The sequence below is a fragment of the Pelodiscus sinensis genome, chromosome 1, assembly GCF_049634645.1.
Source record: "Pelodiscus sinensis isolate JC-2024 chromosome 1, ASM4963464v1, whole genome shotgun sequence".
In the NCBI taxonomy this organism is placed as follows: Eukaryota; Metazoa; Chordata; order Testudines; family Trionychidae; genus Pelodiscus; species Pelodiscus sinensis.
The window spans coordinates 118,780,464-118,801,890 of NC_134711.1; the positions used below are offsets into that span (position 1 = coordinate 118,780,464).

The 21,427-nt window shown below is 42.1% G+C and overlaps 2 protein-coding genes across 3 annotated transcripts in view; both read right to left on the minus strand.

Annotated features, from left to right (window-relative positions):
* KRAS (KRAS proto-oncogene, GTPase) overlaps positions 1–21,427 on the minus strand; it is a 208,257-nt gene that overhangs the window by 135,502 nt on the left and 51,328 nt on the right. The gene's annotated exons all lie outside the window — the stretch shown is intronic.
* Positions 1–21,427, minus strand: part of LMNTD1 (lamin tail domain containing 1) — a 276,783-nt gene that overhangs the window by 15,783 nt on the left and 239,573 nt on the right. For both annotated transcript variants that reach the window (XM_075898616.1, XM_075898606.1), the window contains 2 exons: positions 20,783–20,955; positions 16,334–16,425 (listed from right to left, as the gene is read on the minus strand). In XM_075898616.1, coding sequence (XP_075754731.1) covers positions 16,334–16,425; positions 20,783–20,955 — 265 coding nt within the window. The remainder of the gene's footprint in view (positions 1–16,333; positions 16,426–20,782; positions 20,956–21,427) is intronic.

Genomic DNA, 21,427 nt, shown 5'->3' on the forward strand with positions numbered 1-21,427 from the left:
AAACAATTGATGTCCTCTTTGTCCTGAGATCTGCAGACAGCATGCAGTCTTGCTTGCTCAATCGATGAAGCCCAGACATATAGGCTCATGAAGTAAAATCTTGCTTTCCAGAATGTGACCCTGAGTTTATTTCCTGGAACATTACCTTCCCATTTACACTGCTTTCACAAGCCTGGATTCTGACTGAGAACACTATGTTTTGACCCTAGAGGCCACCTCTTTAAGTCTTCTGGACCTGAAGAAGAACCCCGTGTAGCTCAAAAGCCTGTCTCTTTTACCAATATAAATTGGTTCAATAATGGAGTTCTCTCACCCACCTTGTCTCTCTGATGTCTTCACAATACATTTAGAGCAAAGTGTGCTCCTCTGAAGAGGTGAAACTCTAATAGGCAATCTGCTTGATTTATGTACCAAGAAATATGACTATAGACTGGGAAGACTCTTTCATATTCATTACGTATTTTATCTGAAATGATAACCCCAGCATGATTATTATAAGATACAAATGAAGAGTAAAAGTACTTTTTCGATGATGGCACTAGGCCATGCTTTGGCATACATTTTTTCTTTTGTTTTCCAGACAGAGATGAATTCCTCTGCTCCCCCAATTTTCTTTTGTTTAAACAAATATTTCCCATAATATAGCTCCATTTCTTCAAGGTGGTTTACAAACATGCATTCACTAAACTTCACAAGAGATAGATAAATAACACTACAGTATATTCATGGCACAAATGGGTAAGCTGAGGGGAGCAATGGAAGGATGGCTGTCCCGGTTCAGACCGATGGTCCATATAACCTAGTATTGTGTCTTCTGTCAGTGGATAGTGCCAGATATTTCAGAAGGAAAGAACAGAACAGGGCAAAGTATCAAGTGATCCATCCTCTATCCTCCAGTTCCAGCTTCTGGAAGTTGTAGGTTTAGGGACAATCAGAGCTGGGGATTTCATCTCTGACCATCTTGGCTAATAGACACTGATGGACCTATCCTCCTAGAACTTATCTGATTTCTTTTTTTAAACCCAGTTAGAGTTTTGGTCTTCACAACATCCCCGACAACAAATTCCATGAGTTAACTGTGCTTTATGTGAAGGAATACTTCCTTCTGTTTGGTTTAAACCTGCTGCCTATTAATTTCATTGGGTGAGCTGTAGTTCTTGAGCTACATGAAAGGGTGAACAGCATTTCCCTATTCATCTTTTCCATGCTAGTCATGATTTTAATGATCTCTATCATATCCCCCCTAAGTCATCTCTTTTCTTAGCTGAACAGTCCCAATCTTTTTAGTCTCTCCTTTGATGGAAGCTGTTCCATAGCCCTCATCATTCTTGCTGCCTGCACAGCAGAGCTGGGTATAGGATTCTGAAGTCCAGAAACCTCCCTTTTCTGTAACCATGAAACTGTGTTGCTGTTTCAGCACTGTGCATTTTTCTGTGAGCAAAAGAATCAATACCAGGAGCCTGGCCCTCATCAAACCATACAACATAAAACATCATATGTGCTTGATGGAAAGCAGAATTATCAACAAAGAAACAGAGTTCAGTTTCGAGAAGTTAGAATGAAGAGAGAAACATATTTTTAAAAAAATTAATGATGCACTTCGAAATAAATACTTTCCCACAAAGTAAAAGTACAATGCACATTTAGGGCCTGATCCCAAACCCTTTGAAATTAATAGGAACTTGTCAATAGGCTTCAATAGCTTTTGGACAAGGCCCTAACTTGCTTAACTGTGCAGTTATATCTCACACACAGGATGTCAGAAGTCTATTTTGCTCATGGATTAAATGATATACTGATAAAGGCGGCCTGGGGAAGCCATAGATGTAAAAATGACAAGAAGAGATGTTGTGGGACCATTTAACTGTCATTCTGCCCTCAAACTAAACAGTTGGAGAAAAATTAGAAGTTAAAAGGGAAACGGAATATTCTTTAGGTCTGAAAAGCTGAGTAAATCTAATATAAGCATCCCCTCTCTAATCCAATAACATCAATTCCTATATGGGTGTATGTGTAGAAAGTATGGAATATACAAATATAGTTTTGAATGTTTTCATAGTTTTTAAATAAACATTTGGTTTCTCTGTGACCTCCATTGTTTGAATTTCTATGGGTTTTTCTTTAAAAAGTCTTTAAAATAAAAGGCACGGGTATATAAGCCAGTAGATGCATGCATCAAAAATTCTTTGAAGTAAATGCACCAGCTGAAGATCTGGCCCTATCTATTAAAAACTATATTACATTTATACTCTATATCCTGTATGCTTTACATACAGGAATCAGTATACACACATATGATACATGCCTGCCTCTGGGATAGGGTGCAGAAACTGCATAACACCCCACAGCAACATAATCCAGTATTACAACAAATCCGGACAGCAATCACTGGAGTTGCTTAGGGTGGAGAAGGGCTGACGAGACAGATTTGAGAGTAGGAGACTTTTGGCTACTTTTCCAGAAAATTAAAACCATCTATTTTAAAGGTTTACACAATTTCCCCCCAAAGTTTCAGAAATGACATTTGAAATGAGGCTATTTTCCTTTAGGAGAATATGGCAGATGGAAGAGTACTTTGATAAATGATACTGAATGCGGAGGGGAATTTTTTGCCTCTGCCTGAACTGATGATACAGCAGAGGTCACATTTTTTTACTGTACCAAGTATATAGGACAGAGCTATTAGAAGACAAAATACCAGTTTTTCCCCCCTGTTTTCACTTCAAACAAGACATACGCTCAAGCTGCAGAGCCTCAGCATGGTGCACATCTATTGAAATCAATAGTGTTACACCAGCTACATTAAACCTGCTCCCAGGTTTTGAAACCCTCAAATTTTAGAGCTGTTGACACCTCTCTCTGTTTCTAACTAAAAATATCCTGTGTCCCCCCCCCCCCCAAAAAAAGAGAAAAAAGCAGAGAGAATGCCCTTATGGCTTCCAAGTATTCTAGTCATTTAGCTCTTTGCCTTTTGTCCCAATATAGCACTAAGGGAGTTTGTACACTAAGATAAAAATATAAGAATATAAGAACAGCCATATAGGGTCAGACCAAAGGTCCATCTAGCCCAGTGTCCTGTCTTCTGCCAGTGGCCAATGCCAGGGTACTCCAGAGAGAATGAACAATACAGGTAATCAGCAAGTGATCCCTCCCCTGTTGCCTATTCCCAAAGGCTGTGTCCAGACTCAGGGGGTTTTTCAAAAAAAGTAGCCTTTTTTCGAAAAAACTTCACTTGCGTCTAGACTGCAGCGGCGTTCTTTCGAAATTAAATCGAAAGAATGCGGCTTTTCTTTCGACGGCGGTAAACCTAATTCCACGAGGAAGAACGCCTTTTTTCGAAAGTGCTCTTTCGAAAAAAGGCGTTCTTGAAAGCAAACAGGGCTTTTTAGAAAGAGAGCATCCAGACTCACTTGCTGCTTTCTTTCGAAAAAGCGGCTTGCTTTTTCGAAAGTTCCGTGTGCAGTCTAGACGCTCTCTTTCAAAAGAGGCTTGCAGTCTAGACATAGCCAAACAGAGAAACAGAGGCAAGGGACACCATTCCTACCCATCCTGGCTAACAGCCATTAACGGACCTTACCTCTATGAATTTATCTAGCTCTTTTTTGAATCCTGTTAAAGTTCTGGTCTTCACAACATCCACTAGCAAGGAGTTCCACAGGCTGACTGTACATTGCATGAAGAAATACTTCCTTTTGTTTGTTTTAAACCTGCTGCCTATTAATTTCACGTGGTGACCCCTAGTTCTTGTATTATGGGAACAAGTAAATAACTTTTCCTTTTTTACTTTCTCCACACCAGTTATGATTTTATAGACCTCTATCATATCCCTTCTTAGTCTCCTCTTTTCCAAGCTGAAAAGTCCAATTCTTTTTAATCTTCTTCATATGGCAGCCATTCCAAACCCCTTTTCTGAACTTTTTCCAATTCTAAAATATCTTTTTTGAGATGAGGTGACTACATCTGTATGCAGTATTCAAGATGTGGGTATTCCATGGATTTATACGAGGCAATAAGATAGTCTTTGTCTTATTCTCTATCCCCTTTTAAATTATTTCCAATATTCTATTTGCTATGATATTCTGCGATGAACATCAGAGTGATTCCTAGAATGTGTCCTTGTATGTATCTATCAATTGTCTGCGTGCTGATATATGATATTGCCAATAAAATACAAGCTTTATGAATTTGGAGGAGAAGCCTCAGCTTGGGGACAAGATCTTTGTAAAGGCAAAGATGAATGAGTAGGGCTTTGTTGTGTGGGTTTTTTTTAAACCAGAAAGGAATAGTTGTTAGTCAGTTCAGAGGCACACCAGAAGCAATAAATAGGAACAGTGGAGCATGAGATTTCAAGAGAGTCATATCTCAGGGCAGGATATAGTAAAGGGGATAGTCTATAGGGAAGTAAAGAGGAGAGGATACAAGTCAGTAAAGGACTGGTAGGACCTGAATGAAACAGTCAAATAAAAAAAGAGTCCCCCGTGCTGGCAGACAACTAAATAGTGACAAAGTTTGTAAGTACTTATATACAAATGCTAGAAGTCTAACTACTACAATGGGAGAGCTTGAGTGCCTAGTATTAAATGAGAATGTTGATATAATATTCTCACTACAGAAACTTGGCAGAACAATGATAATCAATGGGACACAAAATAAATAGGAATGACACATTTGAGCAGGCTATCGTGGGGAGTGGTTCTACATGTTAAAAAGTATATAGTCAAATATTGTAAAAACTTAAACAAATCAAATTATACTGTAGAATTTGTATGAAGAGAAATTCCGTGCTTGAATACCAAGAGTATAGCACAAGGACTATGCTACAGAGAACTTGAGCAGGACAAAGGATAAATGAACACAAATCAGATATTAGAAATGGTAACACACAGAAACCTGTAGAGAAACATTGAGTGCCTAGACATTCATTAATGGATTTCGAAGTAGCCATTCTTCTACATACGAATTCCGAGGAACTCAAATATGAAACTGAAGAACTATTAACTGGTATGTAAGCTGTTGCTTAAATCAGACCTTTATATAAGACTAGAAGATTTACCCAGCATTGCTTGGGTCCTTCAGGGCAAGGGACAGGGTTGTCAGGGGTGTGTGTCTGCAGGAGTCAGGGCAGGAGCTTGGGGATGTGTGGGGCTCAGGGTAGGGGGTTGGGAGGCTCATGGGAGGAGGTGGGGAATGCAGGAGTAAAGGCAGGTGGAGGGGGCACTCCAGAGGAGATAGCACCCTACACGCCAGCCCAGAGCAGTGGGGACTGCACTGCCTGGCCACCAGATGCTCCCCAGGATAGCAGGTGCTGTACCTTCCCACTGGCAATTGCTGCCGTTGGCCAGGCTGGGAAGGCAGGGGCTGCACTGCCCGGCTGACGGAACAGCTCTCCGGTCTGTTGGGGTGATGGGGACCTCTCCCCTGGGCAAGCCAAGGTGACGGAAGCTGCACTGCCCAGCTGGTGGCTGCTCCTTGGCTCTCCAGCACTGTCAGGGAGGCAGGGACATGCTTGATTGCTTCCCCCTATGGTCATTCTGCGGTATAACTGTCCCCACTATCGCAGCCTTCCCATTCCATTTGATGAGAAACAATCACATTCCATTGTTCTGGCACAACCAAACCTTCACTTTGCTTTGAATTATAGTAAAAGGAAGCTTCATACTAAATTTGGTGTTCCTAGGGTATGTCTACACTACAAAGTTAGTTCGAACTAACTTTAATAGGCACTACACTAGCGCTCCGCTAGGTCGAATTTAATTCGAACTAGCGGAGCGCTTAGTTCGAACTAGGAAAACCTCATTTTATGAGGATTAAGCCTAGTTCGAACTAGCTAGTTCAAATTAAGGGGTGTGTAGCCCCTTAATTCGAACTAATGGGAGGCTAGCCCTCCCCAGGTTTCCCTGGTGGCCACTCTGGCCAACACCAGGGAAACTCGTCTGCCCCCCTCCCGGCCCCGGACCCTTAAAGGGGCACGGGCTGGCTATGGTGCCCGTGCCAAGTGCAAGCCTGCCAGCACCCAGCCAGCAGACCCTGCACCTCCCCCTCTTCCCGGGACCAGGCTGGCGGCTCCCGGGAGCTTGCCCGGGACCGCAAGCGGTGAGCACCCGCCTGGGCTAGTGCGGACATCGTGGACCTCGTCCACGACCTCCACACTAGACACAGGAAAGTGGCTGGCTAGGGCAGGAGATCTGCCAGCCTGGCCACCCAGGAGCAGGTGTGCATGAAAATCAAGGTGGTCCACTGAGACCCCTGACCCTGAGCCCTGAGCTTACAATGGCCATCCTGGGTCAGACCAAAGGTCCATCTAGCCCAGTAGCCTGTCTGCCGACAGCGGCCAACCCTAGGGACCCTGGAGGGGATGGACCAAAGACAGTGACCAAGCCATTTGTCTCGTGCCATCCCTCTCCAGCCTTCCACAAACCTTGGGCAGGGACACCACTCCTACCCCCTGGCTAAGACTACTCCATGGACCCAACCTCCATGACTTGATCTCACTTCCCTTTAAACTCTGTTCTATTTGTAGCCTTCACAGCCTCCTGCAGCAAGGAGTTCCACAGGTTGACTCTTTGCTTTGTGAAGAACAACTTTCTGTTACTAGTTTGAAGCCTGCTACCCATTCCTTTCCTTTGGTGTCCTCTAGTCCTTCTTTATGGGAACTAATGAAGAACTTCTCTGTATGCACCCTCTCCACCCCACTCATGCTTTTAGAGACCTCTATCCTGTCCCCCCTCCGTCTCCTCTTTTCTAAGCTGAACAGTCCCAGTATCTTTAGCCTCTCTTCATATGGGATCTGTTCCCAACCCCTGATCATTTTAGTTGCCCTCCCCTCTCCCATCCTCTCTCTTCCCCTCTCCCACCTCCTTTTCCCAGTCTCCCCCAGTTTTGTTCAATAAAGACAGATTCCATTTTTGAACACAATTGTCCTTTATTTTGTACATCAAGAAGAGGGGCTAGGGAAGGGTAAGTGGAAGGAGGTGAGGGAGGAATGGGGTACGCGCCCCGATGGGGAGGACTGGGCTGGCTCTGCGGGCTTCTGGGGGTGGAAGCTCTCCTGCAGCCCCCCAATTACCCCCTCTCCCCAGATGGCAGCCTGCGGCAAGTGCAGCCGGTCTGATGGCCGAGTGCTGTGATGTGCCCAGTGTGGGTACTCCGGGCAATCCAAGCCAGGACTGCTTTGCAAGCGGGACACCCCTGAGAACTGTCTGTCCGGGGTGGGGGTCGGGACCCTTTAAGCACAGCCCTCGGCTAGCCTGAGACAGCATCTCCACGCTCTAAGTCCTCCTCTGATGCCCTGCCGGCACTGCTTTCAGCCATCCTTAAGCCTGGTTCAGGGTCCACTTAATGTGGACATGCTAGTTCGAATTAGCAAAACGCTAATTCAAACTAGTTTTTTAGTCTGGATCCGTTAGTTCGAATTAGCTTAGTTCGAATTAACTAATTCGAACTAAGTTAGTTCGAATTAACGTTGTAGTGTAGACGTACCCCTAGCTCTTACCACTTAGGAGGAGTTTTTCAACAAACAGACTCACAGATGGACAGGCAGACAGATAGACCAAAAGGTTCAGATACTGAGACGGTCAGCAAAATAATTAGATGTATGGAACAATTTCCATATGAAAATAGATTGAAAAGATTGGGGCTGTTCATTTTAGAAAAGAAACGACTAAGGGGGAATCTGATAGAGGTCTATAAAATCATGAATGATGTAGAGAAAGTGGATAAAAAAGTATTATTTGCCCTTTCACAAAAACACAAGGACCAGGGGTCACCCAATTATATTAATAGTCAATAGATTTGAAACAAACAAATACACACAACACATAGTCATCCTATGGAACTTGTTGCCAGAGGATGCTGTGATGTCCAAAAGAGGGTTCAAAAAAGAATTAGATAAAATCATGGAGAATTGGTCCATCAACCGCTAGTACCACCGGTCAGGAATAAAACACCATTCTCAGGGTGTCACTAAACCTACAATTTCCAGAAGTGGAAGAGGATGACAGGAGATGGATCACTTGAAAATCGCCCTGTTGTGTTCATTCCCTCTGATCATCTTGCACTGGTCACTATGGGAAGACAGGATACTGGGCTAGATGGACCATTGGTCTATCCCACTATGGCTGTTTAGGTTCTTCAGTATATTAAATGTGTTGAAATTGTAAAACTCAGAGTTTGTAAACAATAAAATAAAAAATTAAATGCAAGCTACAAAAATTAAGGAGTAGGAAGTAATATGGCATCAATACAAATTCTATCATCTCTGTTAGCGGTACTTGGTATAAATATATAAATATATACAGCGAATGTCTAGCGTGCCCTTAGACTTCCTGTTATGTGAAGTGTCTATCTTATGTGTGTCTCAAATCCCTGCTCTTGCAATGACACAGGTTAAAGAAACAGCTGTTTGCAATTTATTTAATCATTAGCTAGCATAATCATCTCTATATGATTATGTGCCAGCAGTGCTGTTACTCTTCAGTGGCATGCCTTCTAAAAAAAGTATGTTATTTCCAGCATGATCACATATACTGTTCCTGCACATATTTGCTAAAACTAATTTCAAAGCCAATATGGATAGAAGCAAGATCTTTCCAAATTTTCCCAGGATACATTTACCCTTCAGCTGTTTGACAGGTTTCAATTCAGTATATGTTAGCAACACATGAAACTGCAGAAGATTGGACACAGGTACTAGTTTCTTCTATGCCCCAGGGGTGACTCTACCCCCACCTGTCCACTTCCTGCAAGCTCTAACCCCTGCCTTGCCCCTTCCCCTTAATGCACTGCATCCTTGCTTCACCCCCTTCCTTCCAGCATTTCCTGCATGTCGGGAAACAGCTAATCATAGTGGATGGGAGAGAGAGGGAGAAATTGATCAGCAAGGCTGCTCGCAGATGGGAGTCATTGCGGGGAGACAGGGGAGCTGGCTAAGCACTTGCTAATTTTTTTTCTGTGGGTGCTCCAGCCCTGGAGTACCCATGGAGTCGGCACCTATGGAACTTGGAATAGTTACATCCTGTTGAAATCCACAGTCCTCTGTGATGTAGAAATCCCATGTCAAATGCCAGCATATTCTAAGTTACATTGACTGAAGTGAGATGGAAAAGGCAGTAGATAAAGAGCTGATAAACACAAATTTCGTATCTTCAATTCTATCAGCAACAGGAAAAGTAGCCTATTCTTGTTTGTGGGTTCCAAATAGCAACTCCCTCTTGCAGGGGCCATGCCGACCACATTAAGAATTCTTTCAGGCATGAATTTTGCAGGTCACTGTTGGATGGAGATCAGAGTGAGGGTTATTCAGAGTATTTCTCCACCCTCATTAAACAGACAAACACTCACAGTGGAGACTGGAACCGGGAAGGCAAGGAATCTGGAGCAAAAAGCTATGGGAATGGAGGAAACTACAGAGAGCCCAAAGAGGGAGGCTGGCTCTGGGAGCTTTGGCAGAAAGACTAGGACTGGCTGGGTCAGAAGACAGGAGGAAACTGCAACTATAAGCCAGAGGGGAAACTGTGATGGAAAAATCAATGAGAGGAGGAGACGGAGCTCAGACAAACATCCAATGAGAACTGACATTGACCTGGCATGGCTCTGGGCAGCGGTGCCTACAACCTCACCAGGCCTCTGGGCAAAGTAGGGGTGGGAGAATCTGTTCCATGCCTTGAAAGGGGTGGGGCCTTGGGTGGAAGGGGCGGGGCTGCGGGTAGGCAGCCCTTAGTACTGCCCAGAGGGCACCGTGCCTCCCACAGACAGTCCTCAGTGATGCCCAGAGTGTGGCATGTGGCGCTCCAGCAGTGATTAAAAGGGCTTGGGGCTCCAGCCACTGCCACAGTAGCAGCTCGCAGCGGGGCGTGCCAGACCCTTTTGTATCACCAGGCCTTGGGGCAATTGCCCCTTTTGCCCCCCACCTATTGGCAGCCTGAGCCTAGGACAAAGGCCCTAGGGGAGATTGGGACTGGCTAGGCAAGAAGATTAGGAGAAGGAGCCTATGCTGTGGAGAGTAGCGCTGGGTAGGCAAGGAGACTGGCTGTGGATGAGAAGCCAGAGGGATATACACACACAAGGGGACTGAATGAAGGCTGCCCTAATTCTGGCACTTCCTAACTGAGTATTTGACTTTGCAACCTTAATACTCTTTTAACTTTTTTCTAACGTTAGCAGGAGAAAGGTCATAAATCAGAAATATTGCTATTTCAATTCATACTAGTTATATCTGAAAGAAATATTCTGGATTAATTATTTAAACAAAAACATGTATAGCCAGTCCCATAATAATGCCTTACGTTATTTTGTTCCACACAATGTTATGCTAGAATTCTCACGACAGGATGCATCTGTTCAAACTACAATCCTTGATTCTTTACTTAACTAGTAATCAGGCACAAGTCCCATTAAAGCTAATGAAAATTTTACTTTGCAATAGAGCCCGGACTCAAAAATGGGCCTCATGTGGAATATGTGACGTGACAAATGTTGCCTCTTTTCTTTTTTTTTTTTTTTATGAAAGTTTCCCTTGACTCTAATAAAAAAGCACAGGAAGAGTACAACACTTTTTACCTATTCACAGTTTGTGGTAATGCAGTTTCTTTCAAACAAGTAACAGACAAAATGGGCTTTTATAGTATTGAGAGATTCACAAGGATAAATGTTGTCTTCCTAAATCCTAGTACATGTCTACTATCTTCCTAGAGACTGTGACACAAATGAGATTTGAGTTTGCCTTGTTTTTAGATTGAGCCCAAAGAAAATGTGCAGTGACACATGGATGTGTGCTGCCTCTTCGGGATCATGCACACTAATATAAACCTAGCAATTGAAGGAATAATTGTATAAAAGCTCAGGTTTATAGGGAATTCCATTGTGTTTCAATCTCTCCTGAATGTCGCATGCAGAGAGACTGATGTGATTTGCAGCCTTTTTTGTTTTGATGGACAGAGAGGAAGACCATAAGAAAGGGCGCGGCTCTTCGTCATCCTTGTATTGTGCAAGGTGGCTTCCTATTGTCATCATTCGGACTGTGCAATTACTCCAGCATGGGGTCAGTATTGTGCTTCTGCTGTCTGGAGCCTGCCCTTTATTTTGTGGATGGCTGCAATCTCTGCAAAATTAGTGCTCAGTGCCAGAACGGTTGGGATGGCGCATGTCCTGATGTATATGACAGGATACTAGATTTAGACACTAGTGTTTTGTGCTAGAGAGGCTCTAAATTAACCTCATCTTGTGGCACATGCACACCTTAAAACATCCAGTACCATATTTTCCATTAATTCTCCACACTGGTATTTTCCAAGCCATTTAAGAATAGGTAAAAAGAGTTAGTACTTTTAATTAATACTTTGTTAATACTGAGCTCTTGCTCAGACCCTGGCATCCAGATTCAGCTGCGGTTGAAACTGATCAGTTTCAGCAGCAGCTGACGCCAGTTCCGACTTACATACAGATTCAACTTAAGAACAAACCTACAGTCCCTATCTTGTATGTAACCCGGGGACTGCCTGTATATATTTTTCATGAGAAAGTGTCTTCAGACACCAACGCCCTTGATCACAGGAGGCAGGATTACCTGACACAGTGTGCTGTTGCAGAATTTGTCCCAGGAACAGCAGAAACTGCTGCAAAAGTACTAGTGGCAAAGGGTGAAGGGGAATGAAATCGGCATTTCCTAGGTTCTTCAGTAAGCGCTAAACTAAAGAATGAGCAGACGTTTCCCTCTTTTTGCTTTGGATTATCACCTTTTTTCATGAGAAAACACCGGAACCAGACTATTGGCTCTGCTCCTGCCTGGAGAAGAAGATAGTCTGAGGTCCCTCCTAATGATCTAATCCTTTTCAAAATCAACAAGGTTCCTTACAGGTTGCTGCCTCTCTCTTTCTCTTAACTGCTGATGACGGGATGCCACACCCTGGGACATCCCATTGTTCCATTAGATTTGCACTTCCTCCTCCTATAAAAAAGTAAAATTGTAACACAATGTAACCTATGAACAATTCTTTGTGAACTGGCCAGAATTAGGCAGGAAGATGGGACCCTGACCTCAGCATTTTTTTCTGGCTGTTAAAAGCTGGTGCCAGTGCAAGCTTCCTCACTCCATCCCAGTCATGAGACTCTACCTTGCCCTTGACCAGCCTTTTTTAGAGGCCAATGGGCATAGCAATTGACAGCCCATCCCATGTTGTCCTTAGTCTCTCTATTAGAGGACAAACAAAGTAGGCTAGTTTGCAGTATCACAGAAAACTGCCCACTGGAAGCAGACTATCAGTTCATTTCAATACAGTCATCACATAGTCACTTACTGTCAGTCTGCCCTGGCTTTGAACTGGTTATCAAAAGGTAAAAGGCTCTGTATGGCATTATTGAATCACTTGGACCGCATAGCCTGCACTGGTAGCAGTTTTCAAAACTGAATATGCACGAAAGAACATACACTTTGAAAGCCTCCCTAAAGGACTTTGAGGGCTTGCCTCGGCAGGGAGATTTATCAGCACAATTTATCAGCTGTTATCTGTACATGGATAAAGTTATACCAGCATAACGTCTCAGCTGCACAGTTTTAGCCAAGAATAAGAGTGCCTTTTCCCAATTTATCTTATGTTACTTTTGCACTGATATAAGCTTCAAGCAGAAAAAGGCACTCATCCACAATAGAAGACTTCATGTGGGGAGTTTCTCTGGTATAACTAAAGCAATAGCATTGACCAGAATACTGGTAAATTTCCCTGGGTAGAAAAGCCCATTATACAGGACCAACTTCCTAGACGTTTTGAATTTTGGGCCTCCATTGAAGGCTGTGCTGGAAGTGCAGATTCTTTGGTGTCTCTCAGAATTTCCTAGCTAGCTGACAATATCACCATTGTACCATGCAAACAGAGATGGAACAGTGTGAGTCTCATTTTTATTTATGTTTCTATTGCAGTTACCACACGTTATCAGTGGCACCCAAGTTAGCTTAGCACAGGTGTGAGCCCCCCACATTGCAAAGACACTGTATCAAATCCTAGAGGGGGTAGCCAGGTTAGTCTATAACTCTGAATACGAGTAGTCCTGTGACACCTTAGAGGCTAACCAAAATATATAGAATCATGAGCTTCCATGGGCAAAACCCACTTCATCAAATGAAACTAGAGTGGAAATAACAGAAAACAAGAGATATGTATGACAGGTACTTCTTTGTCTGTCAATTGTAGGACCTGTGTCAATGAAGCCAATTAATCAGGCTGGATGTGGATTTCCACATCAAAAGCTACGTATAGGACACAGCCAGTCTACTTAATTAGCCTCCTTTACATGGGTCCTACAATTGACAGGTACTTCTGCTGTTATAGATATATCTTGGTTTCTGTTATCTCCACTTTAGTTCATCTGATGAAGAGGGTTTTTCCCATGAAAGCTCAAGATTCTATATATTTTGGTTAATCTCTAGGGCTATGTCTAGACTGCAGGCTTCTTTCGAAAGAGCCTCTTTCGAAAGATCGCGTCTAGACTGCAGGCGGATCTTTCGAAAGAGCAATCCGCTTTTTCGAAAGAGAGCACCCAGCGAGTCTGGATGCTCTCTTTCGAGGAAGCCCTATTTACATTGAAGAACGCCTTCTTTCGAAAGAGGAACTTTCGAAAGAAGGCGTTCTTCCTTGTAAATTGAGGTTTACCGCCATCGAAAGAAAAGCCACGTTCTTTCGAAATTATTTCGAAAGAACGCGGCTTGAGTCTGGACTCAGGGGAAGTTTTTTCGGGAAAAGGCTACTTTTCCCGAAAAAAACCCTGAGTCTGGACACAGCCTAAGGCGCTACAGGACTACTTATTGTTTTCAAGTTACAGGGTTCTCAATGATTGTGGGGCAATTGCACATGGGAGTCACTATGACTTCTGTGTACAGTACATTTCATTTTCTATGGCTTTTGGTGCTACTGTAAGTTAAACTGCTCTATGCTTCTTTCCTAGTGAAGTGTGAGAGAACTTGCCATCCCTCTGGGAAGACACTGATGGATTATGAGCTTTAGCTGGACTCCTCACTGCAAAGTCGGTAGGTTACCAGCCCAAATGAAAGCCTCACTCTGGCTTTGGCCTATACACCTGGCTACTGTAGTTGAAAGTGCTATCAAACATAAGAGGCTATTATGTGTGTGGATGGGAAAGGAAACAGGGCAAAAGCCTGGTTTAACTGCAGTGAAGGATCTGGAAGCTTACTGGATTTTTAGTGTAAATAAGAATCAGGTCTCATCTCTGGCTGCAAATGACTAGCCTCCTGCATTTCTAAAACATCACACAGGATTATATTTAACGGTGACACTAACATTGAATTAGTCAGCTTAACCCTTATTGTTACTTCAAAAACCTGGAAATTAGAGATACAGATGTCTGGAAATAGGAGTGGCATAGTGAGGAGATGCCGGGGGGAAGGGCAGTTGCCCCCGGGCGCCACACTGAGGGGGAGCGCCAATTTAGCTGCCAGGCCACTTGCTCCCTGCAGACAAGCCACTGAAGCAGGGCCGGGCGGTGGGAGCAAACACTTCAAAGGCCTGCCTGGGGGTCCCAGCACCCCTGGCTCGGGAGCCACTGCCGCCCCCGCTGCACAATTTAGTGCAGTTTTGCCTTTGCCTCTCCGGGCGCATAACACCCTCGCTACGCCACTGGGAAACAGTCTTTCTGGATGATCAGCTCCTTTTAATTTAAATAGTTTCTTGGCAAGAGCACAATTCATATTCAAAAGAGCATTTTATTGAATGTCACTAATGCTAATGCTTTGCACGTCTAAAGTGACTTTCATCTGAGGATATGAAAGTGCTTTTACAAACACTAATCAATCAAGCATCACAATACCCTTTTGAGGTACAGTTTATTGCCACCACTTTACAGAAGGGAAAACTGAGACACTGAGACGGTTATTCGCACAGGCCTATTCCTGGTGGAAGAACTCTGTTCAGTGTTAACAGTTAATTAACAAGCGAGCACATACACATTTTAAAAAATTCCTACAGGACTTCTTTTGTATTTCACTCTAGTGGACATAGGCTGGCTGTTGGTAATAAACATTCTCTCAGCCCCATAAATACAAACAGCACTTTGCAAAGCATTCATAGCTATAATAATATATATATATTATAGGTCGGTTGGGGTCACTGGGCATGATCCTAGGTAACTTGGAGGAGTGGAAGATCAAAAGAATTGATGAAGCGCCTCCGCTCTAGGCCCAAGCACCCTAAAAGCACCCCCCCTTCCGCCCCTTTCTCCCCCCGCCCCCCCCAGGCATAACTTTTCTCTGGCTCGCTAATAGCTGGGAATGGCAAGACAGACCTTGAGGTTGCCTAGTTACTATCAGTGGTATAGAAAAAGAATTCAGATGCGTCTCTGTAGAGGGGAGGAGGAGAATAGGGCTGGCAACATGTCCCAGTGTGGGAATCTTGCTACAGTTCACTATTTTCCTGCAAGTAAACAACCTGGGTATATAAGAAGGGAAAACTGCTTACGTTGGTGTGCTTGATCTGAGATGTCTAGTCTCCTGGCACCTATTTGAGCGTTCAAATAAACTTTTTTTGCTTCTCCACACCGGTGTGTTTATTGGAGCGCGCACACCGGGCACCGAACCCAGCTGTTGCCTCCCTCGGGCACTCTGTGCCGGCAACAGTTCTGTCATACCCATGCACTCTCTCTCAGTATTCATTAACAGCCTAATCCCATAGACTTCAGTGAGCTTTGACTCAGGTCTTAAGAAATGTGGATCTGATGCTGAAGCAATGTTTAGCATTTTCCTAGCTATCTCCTGCATTTATATTACTATTAATTAAGAAAAAGTATTCCATATTACAAAAAGTCATGGAACTGATCTTTAGAAAAAAAACAAAAAAAAACGAGAGATGAAATCAAGCCAGGAAGTTTGGTTTGGGAGCCTAACATCCTCCCAGTTTGAGAATGAACAAATTTTGAGTCCTGTGATGGGTCTGATTCTGTCTCTTTCTATAGGCTAATGTAAATGTAAAGAGGTCTTAAAATCAGTGAAAATGTATGCCCACTTTAAGGCCTCTTTACCCTATCAGAGCAGTGTAAAGGGTCTCGTTGTAAATGAGACTCAGACCCAAACTCTCAAGCTTTGAATACAAACTTCCTGCAGACACAGTAGGGTGTGTAATAGTCTCATTATATAGCTGTGATCAGATTGCACTATTTTGATTCAGAGCCAGATCTGAGTCTTAAGTGACTGGTTCTGGCATAGGCCTCTCTCTTAAAACACAAATAATAAAAAGAATTTTCCATAAAATTAAGGTTTTCATTTCCTTTCCTTTATCCATACCTCACTGTTCTTGCCTTATTGAAAATGGAATTTGTCTTAATCTCTACTCACCCCTGCTGACCGGGTCAGCCGTCTGCTACTTTTTCCATTAAAACTGCAAGTGGCTGAGTTTCTGACTCGCCTGGTTCCTGCATACAGCGTACCTGTTGATGAGAACAAAAATGATTTCCATATACTGATTTTACAAGGAAAAATATTGGATGTAATAAATTCAACATTTTCCTCTTATTTTATGGGAAAAAAATAAATATAAATCCATTGTCGTTAGACCTTCTGGTTCTGACTGAGAAGCAAATAATTCAATTTCCCAAGAAGTTGGTGAACATCAAGTAGTTGGCACTTATCTAAACTATTGTGCCCTTTTATGTTTGCAAAATTGAATTGAAGATCTTGTGAGAACAGCGTTTTTCATTTGTCCAAATCCTGATCTCATGGGAGTTCTGACATTAGTGTCAAGGTTTCACCTATGGTATTTTGTAATTTACTTCTGGTTCGGGTCAGAAACCAAAAGTAAAGATGTGGGAGAAAAGGAATAATTATGAGAAAATTTACTGATTTTTTTTTAACTCAAAAGAGGCTAATTTCAATGTGTTTGCAAAAATTTGGGAGCGTGGGGAGAAAGTGTTTATCTGAATCCATTCACCCACACATAGTGAGAACTTCCACTATCATTCTGGACTCTCAGCAGCTGAGTCTGTTTGCCAAGATCCAAACGTGGAACACAGAGTGAACTGTTAGCCAATACATATATGTTAGGCATAATGCACCACATTAAAAGGTATTACATACATTATATTAATATAATATACATATACATATTATGCCACTTGTTAGAAAATTACGTTAACTGAATTTATTATGCTCTGCCCGCAACTCTGTTGTTCCATGTCAAATATCCCATAGCCCTTTGCAAATCTGAAGTCAGCTTTGGCATTAGAAAACAGGAAATTTGTCAAAAACAAAATACATTAATGTTCTGCCCCAGGACAAGCCAGGGAGATATCTTCATGGACCTGGATGCTAGCATCCAAAACAAAGATGAGGAAGGCACAGAACGGCAAGCTAAAGTCTGGTCTGAACCAGTGGGTTTAATTTAAGTGATACCTAAAGAGTTTTGTAATTGTAAAATCATCCTATAAATATTACTAGCTGAAATGCATATCTTTGAAGAATACCTGTGCTAGATGAACATGCTGCAAGCATTTGCTTCCCCAAAGGAAGCTATGTCTCCTTACTGTTTTGTCTTTAGACAATACATTTAGCTAAGTTCAGATATTTTATCTCATGATAATTTTAAAGAATGAACTGTGAAATAGACAAACAATTGGCTACACCTTTCCATGAACAGAACCAAATAGCTAAGTTAAGACACCCATGACACACAATAGCTGAAGGTTGTAAAGAAGATTATATTGGATTCTCAAAAAAAAAAAAAAAAAAGACATTTTCACCTTAGCTTTTTGGTCTCTTTGTGTTCCTGCTTCTAATACTTAATGAGAGTAGCAGTGAGATAAATATTAAGTTTGTATGGGATGGAGGTCTGAGACAGAGTGTTAGGTAAGAAAGGCTAAGTTAGTATTCTGTTCATAGTAGCACCAATCAAGCAAAGCAGACTGCAGCTGACTAAACAAAGCTGTGTCTAATTTGTGGGTGGGATAGGGCAGAAAGCCCAATTAAGCCATTAGGCAGAACCCCAAAATAGGCAGAGGAAGGAAATGGAAAGTGAGGAAGCAGGGAGCAAGGAGAGACTGATTGACTGACTAATTGATTGATCGATCTTCCTTGCTTGTTACATGAGTTTTATATATTACACAGGTCGTAGACATCCACTTGTAAATATCTGAGTACTTTGTGGACAGGGACAGAGGCAAGAGCCAGAAGGCCCCTGTTACAAGACTATTGTGAATTGCACCAGTGGCTTGTTTAAAACGGACTTAACAGAGTAATAAAGGACCACTAATATTTTCCTGGGCAGAGAACTGTAGCGATATATTGACGATAGGAAGTGATGCGTTATTTCATCTGTTACAATAGTTAAACATTGGCCAGGAGTTTATTTGCATAATACAAATTGTTTTTATAAAGAAAAGCTGGATGGGACACTTGCATAATATGATTTGAGATGTATTGTAGGTCCCTCCTATTGCCCTTTTGCATAGAATAGGCCATTTTTTACTCACCTATTTCTAGAACTTTCTGGAAGAGAACCTCCCAGTGGGAGAAAAGGGCTAACAAGGAATGTGTCCCCTTCAGAATAGGTGCCACAAACCCTACTGATCCCAGGAATCTACATGTGACCTTGATCACCCAAGGACAGAGCTGTTGATCCAGGGCCAGGAAAAGGGTTCTCAAACTTTTGTGCTGGCAGCCCCTTTCACACAGCAAGCCTATGAGTGTGATCCCCCATTATAAATAAAAACACATTTTTTTATATTTAGCTCTATTATAAATGCTAGAGGTGAAGTGGGGTTTGGTTTTTGAGTATTCAGCTTCAGGCAAAACAGAAGCTGGATGGTTTCTCTTTGAACAGGGGTCCTGACAGAGCAGCTCCCTTCTTCTCTTCCTCCTCAAAAGCAAAGATAAATCTTTGAATCATTCACAGCATCATTTAATCATAATTTTGTGTTCTTTGATCCTGGGAGGGAATCATAAGTCCAGAACAGAGCTGTGATGATTTACATCACCTGAAGATCTAGCCCAAAGTTCCCTGTAAGCTGTGTGCTTGTGCGGCCACTCAGGAGAGAGTCAAGTGTCACCAAGCTGATTAGCAGAGCATCCACAGGTAGCTTTTTATTTCTACTTGGTGCACATAAAAATGTATTCTGCACATGGATGGAAGAAATCTGTACATGGATAGAAAAGATTAGAAAGAACATTGCTAAAGTCTCTGAATTTTTTCTTAATGTTCTTAATTTCTGTATTTTTAAACTTCTTATCTCACTTAATGTTCAGAATTACTCCTTTTTAATTTTTTCCAAGGTTTTCCTCTATCCTGAAACAAGATCAAAGGGCCCTGCTTTTACTGGTACACCAAGGATATGCAAATACAAATGGTTTAAGCCCCTTATAAGCAATAAGTAATAAAGAGACTGGATATTTTTAAAAAATGGACAGACTTGCAATTTCCTAGCAGGCAGGTGGACACACTGGCAAGTCATTAGATAGCAAAGTTGAGATAGTGGAATTTATAAAATCTGGATTCTATTGCATTTGCAAAACAGCCTCTTTGGTGCCTAGTAAATGAAATTGCACTTTTTTATAGTATGCTGCCAGATTTATGGGCCTCTGTCTTCCTTAGCACCACAGTGAGATTTTGTGTTTGAATTCTGAGGTGATTGGTTTGAAAGAGGTGGGACCGTTTCATTTGAAGAGACACTTTAAGGTTCTGGAGGTTGGAAGTCTGTCTTCAAAGAAGTAGAGATGACAGAGAAGGCAGGCTTTCAAAACACAAGTTAAGGTGCAGAATGGCTGTCAGTCACATTGAGTGATAGCATTTTGGAAAAATAAGGGTGCTGTAGGTCATGACTTGATGGCAAGAGGAATATTTGATCTGGTATAGTCAATTATTCTGTTTGAGAAAACAGTTGCATTTCTTTTCCTCACATGGTTGCCATAATCGCTTGTTTAACCTACACACTGTCATTATATATGTGCCTCTAGTACAGTTTATTCCAAAAGCACAACAGTGTATTTATATAAATCTCATTTATAAGGGCACATTTTATCACACAGCCCTGTCTGCCACATATCAGCATCCTGACAATCAAAGGTGTGAGTATGATTCTGCAGCCGCTACTTTCTCATTTTAACTAGAACGTCTATAAGCAGTCCCACTGTGAGTCCAAAAGTCAGTGGGGTGCGTCTACACAGCACCCTTATCTCAAAATAGCTTATTTCATAATTTGGCTTTGTCTATATAGTGCCAAATTTTGAAATAATTCGCTATTTCAAAATTCCCCTTAACCCTCGTGGAACAAGGGTTACTGGGACATCGGAATAAGCCACCTGTTATTTTGAAATAATTGACTGCTTCAATAGACGCGGACTAGCACTGTGACAGCTTCTTCTTAATCTTTCCCTGTAAATCAATCTCTTCATACTCTTACTTACTTTGACATGCTTCTCTGAATTCTTTCCAGTTTGTCCACAGTTTCATGGGTTTGAAGTACCAGCGTTAAACACAGGATTTTCACCAATACTTAATGAGCAATTCCTAGTCAAGACAAGCATCTTTCTCTCGCACTGACTCTTGATAATATGATTTATTTTCTAAAAAGAATCAATCTGCACAGCACAGAACTCATACACAACAACCACCTCATGTAACACTTATTTTTAAACCCTGTACATGCCGGAAGGGTGTGATATGAGTGATAACATGTATGCATTACTAATGAAGAACTAGTGATTTTTTCTTTGTGCAAATTTCAATACATCTCTGCCTTGTGAAAACATTAGCTTGCACGTTGAACCTTCTACGGTGACTACTCTCCTACTCACCTGGTGGAGGGTCAGGTTTTGCTGACTGACACCTGGACTGTCTGCATAGACTGCTGCCATCGTTGCCCATGGTTAATGGTCTGAGCAGAGAAAAGTGAGGGTGTGTGGGAGAGGCTGGACTTCGGCACCAAGAATTTTGAATAGGAAACAGGGTTGCTGGGATCTTTTTTTCTCTGTAAAACAGACATACAAATGGTTTTATTGTGTATATTGTATGTATCTATTGATGCAGATACATAGGATACATATATTGTACATAAGTTGTATTATAGATGGTGGAGCAGTCACAGTATCTATATTAAGGCTGTGTAACACTTTGTTATAATCCTTTATTTACAGTTGCTTATAATTTTGCCCAACTTAAAGCCCTTTCAGATGAAAAAATTTCCTTGCCTATTCTCTGCTTGAAGTTGAATTTCTTTGGAAATTTAAACATGATCTGTTCAACTATTCCCAAGAACACGGTTAGTGAACATTAGGCAGCTTGGCCAATGTTAAAATTTTTTGAACTGTCTTATGAACAGCTTTCACCATGATTTGGAACAGAAGGTTGAAATTTGGCAAATGAATAATCCTTGTGGTAGAGAGGGGCCTTTTACTGTACTAATTAAAATCTGACAAGGTTTGGCTAAAGTATAAGCCACA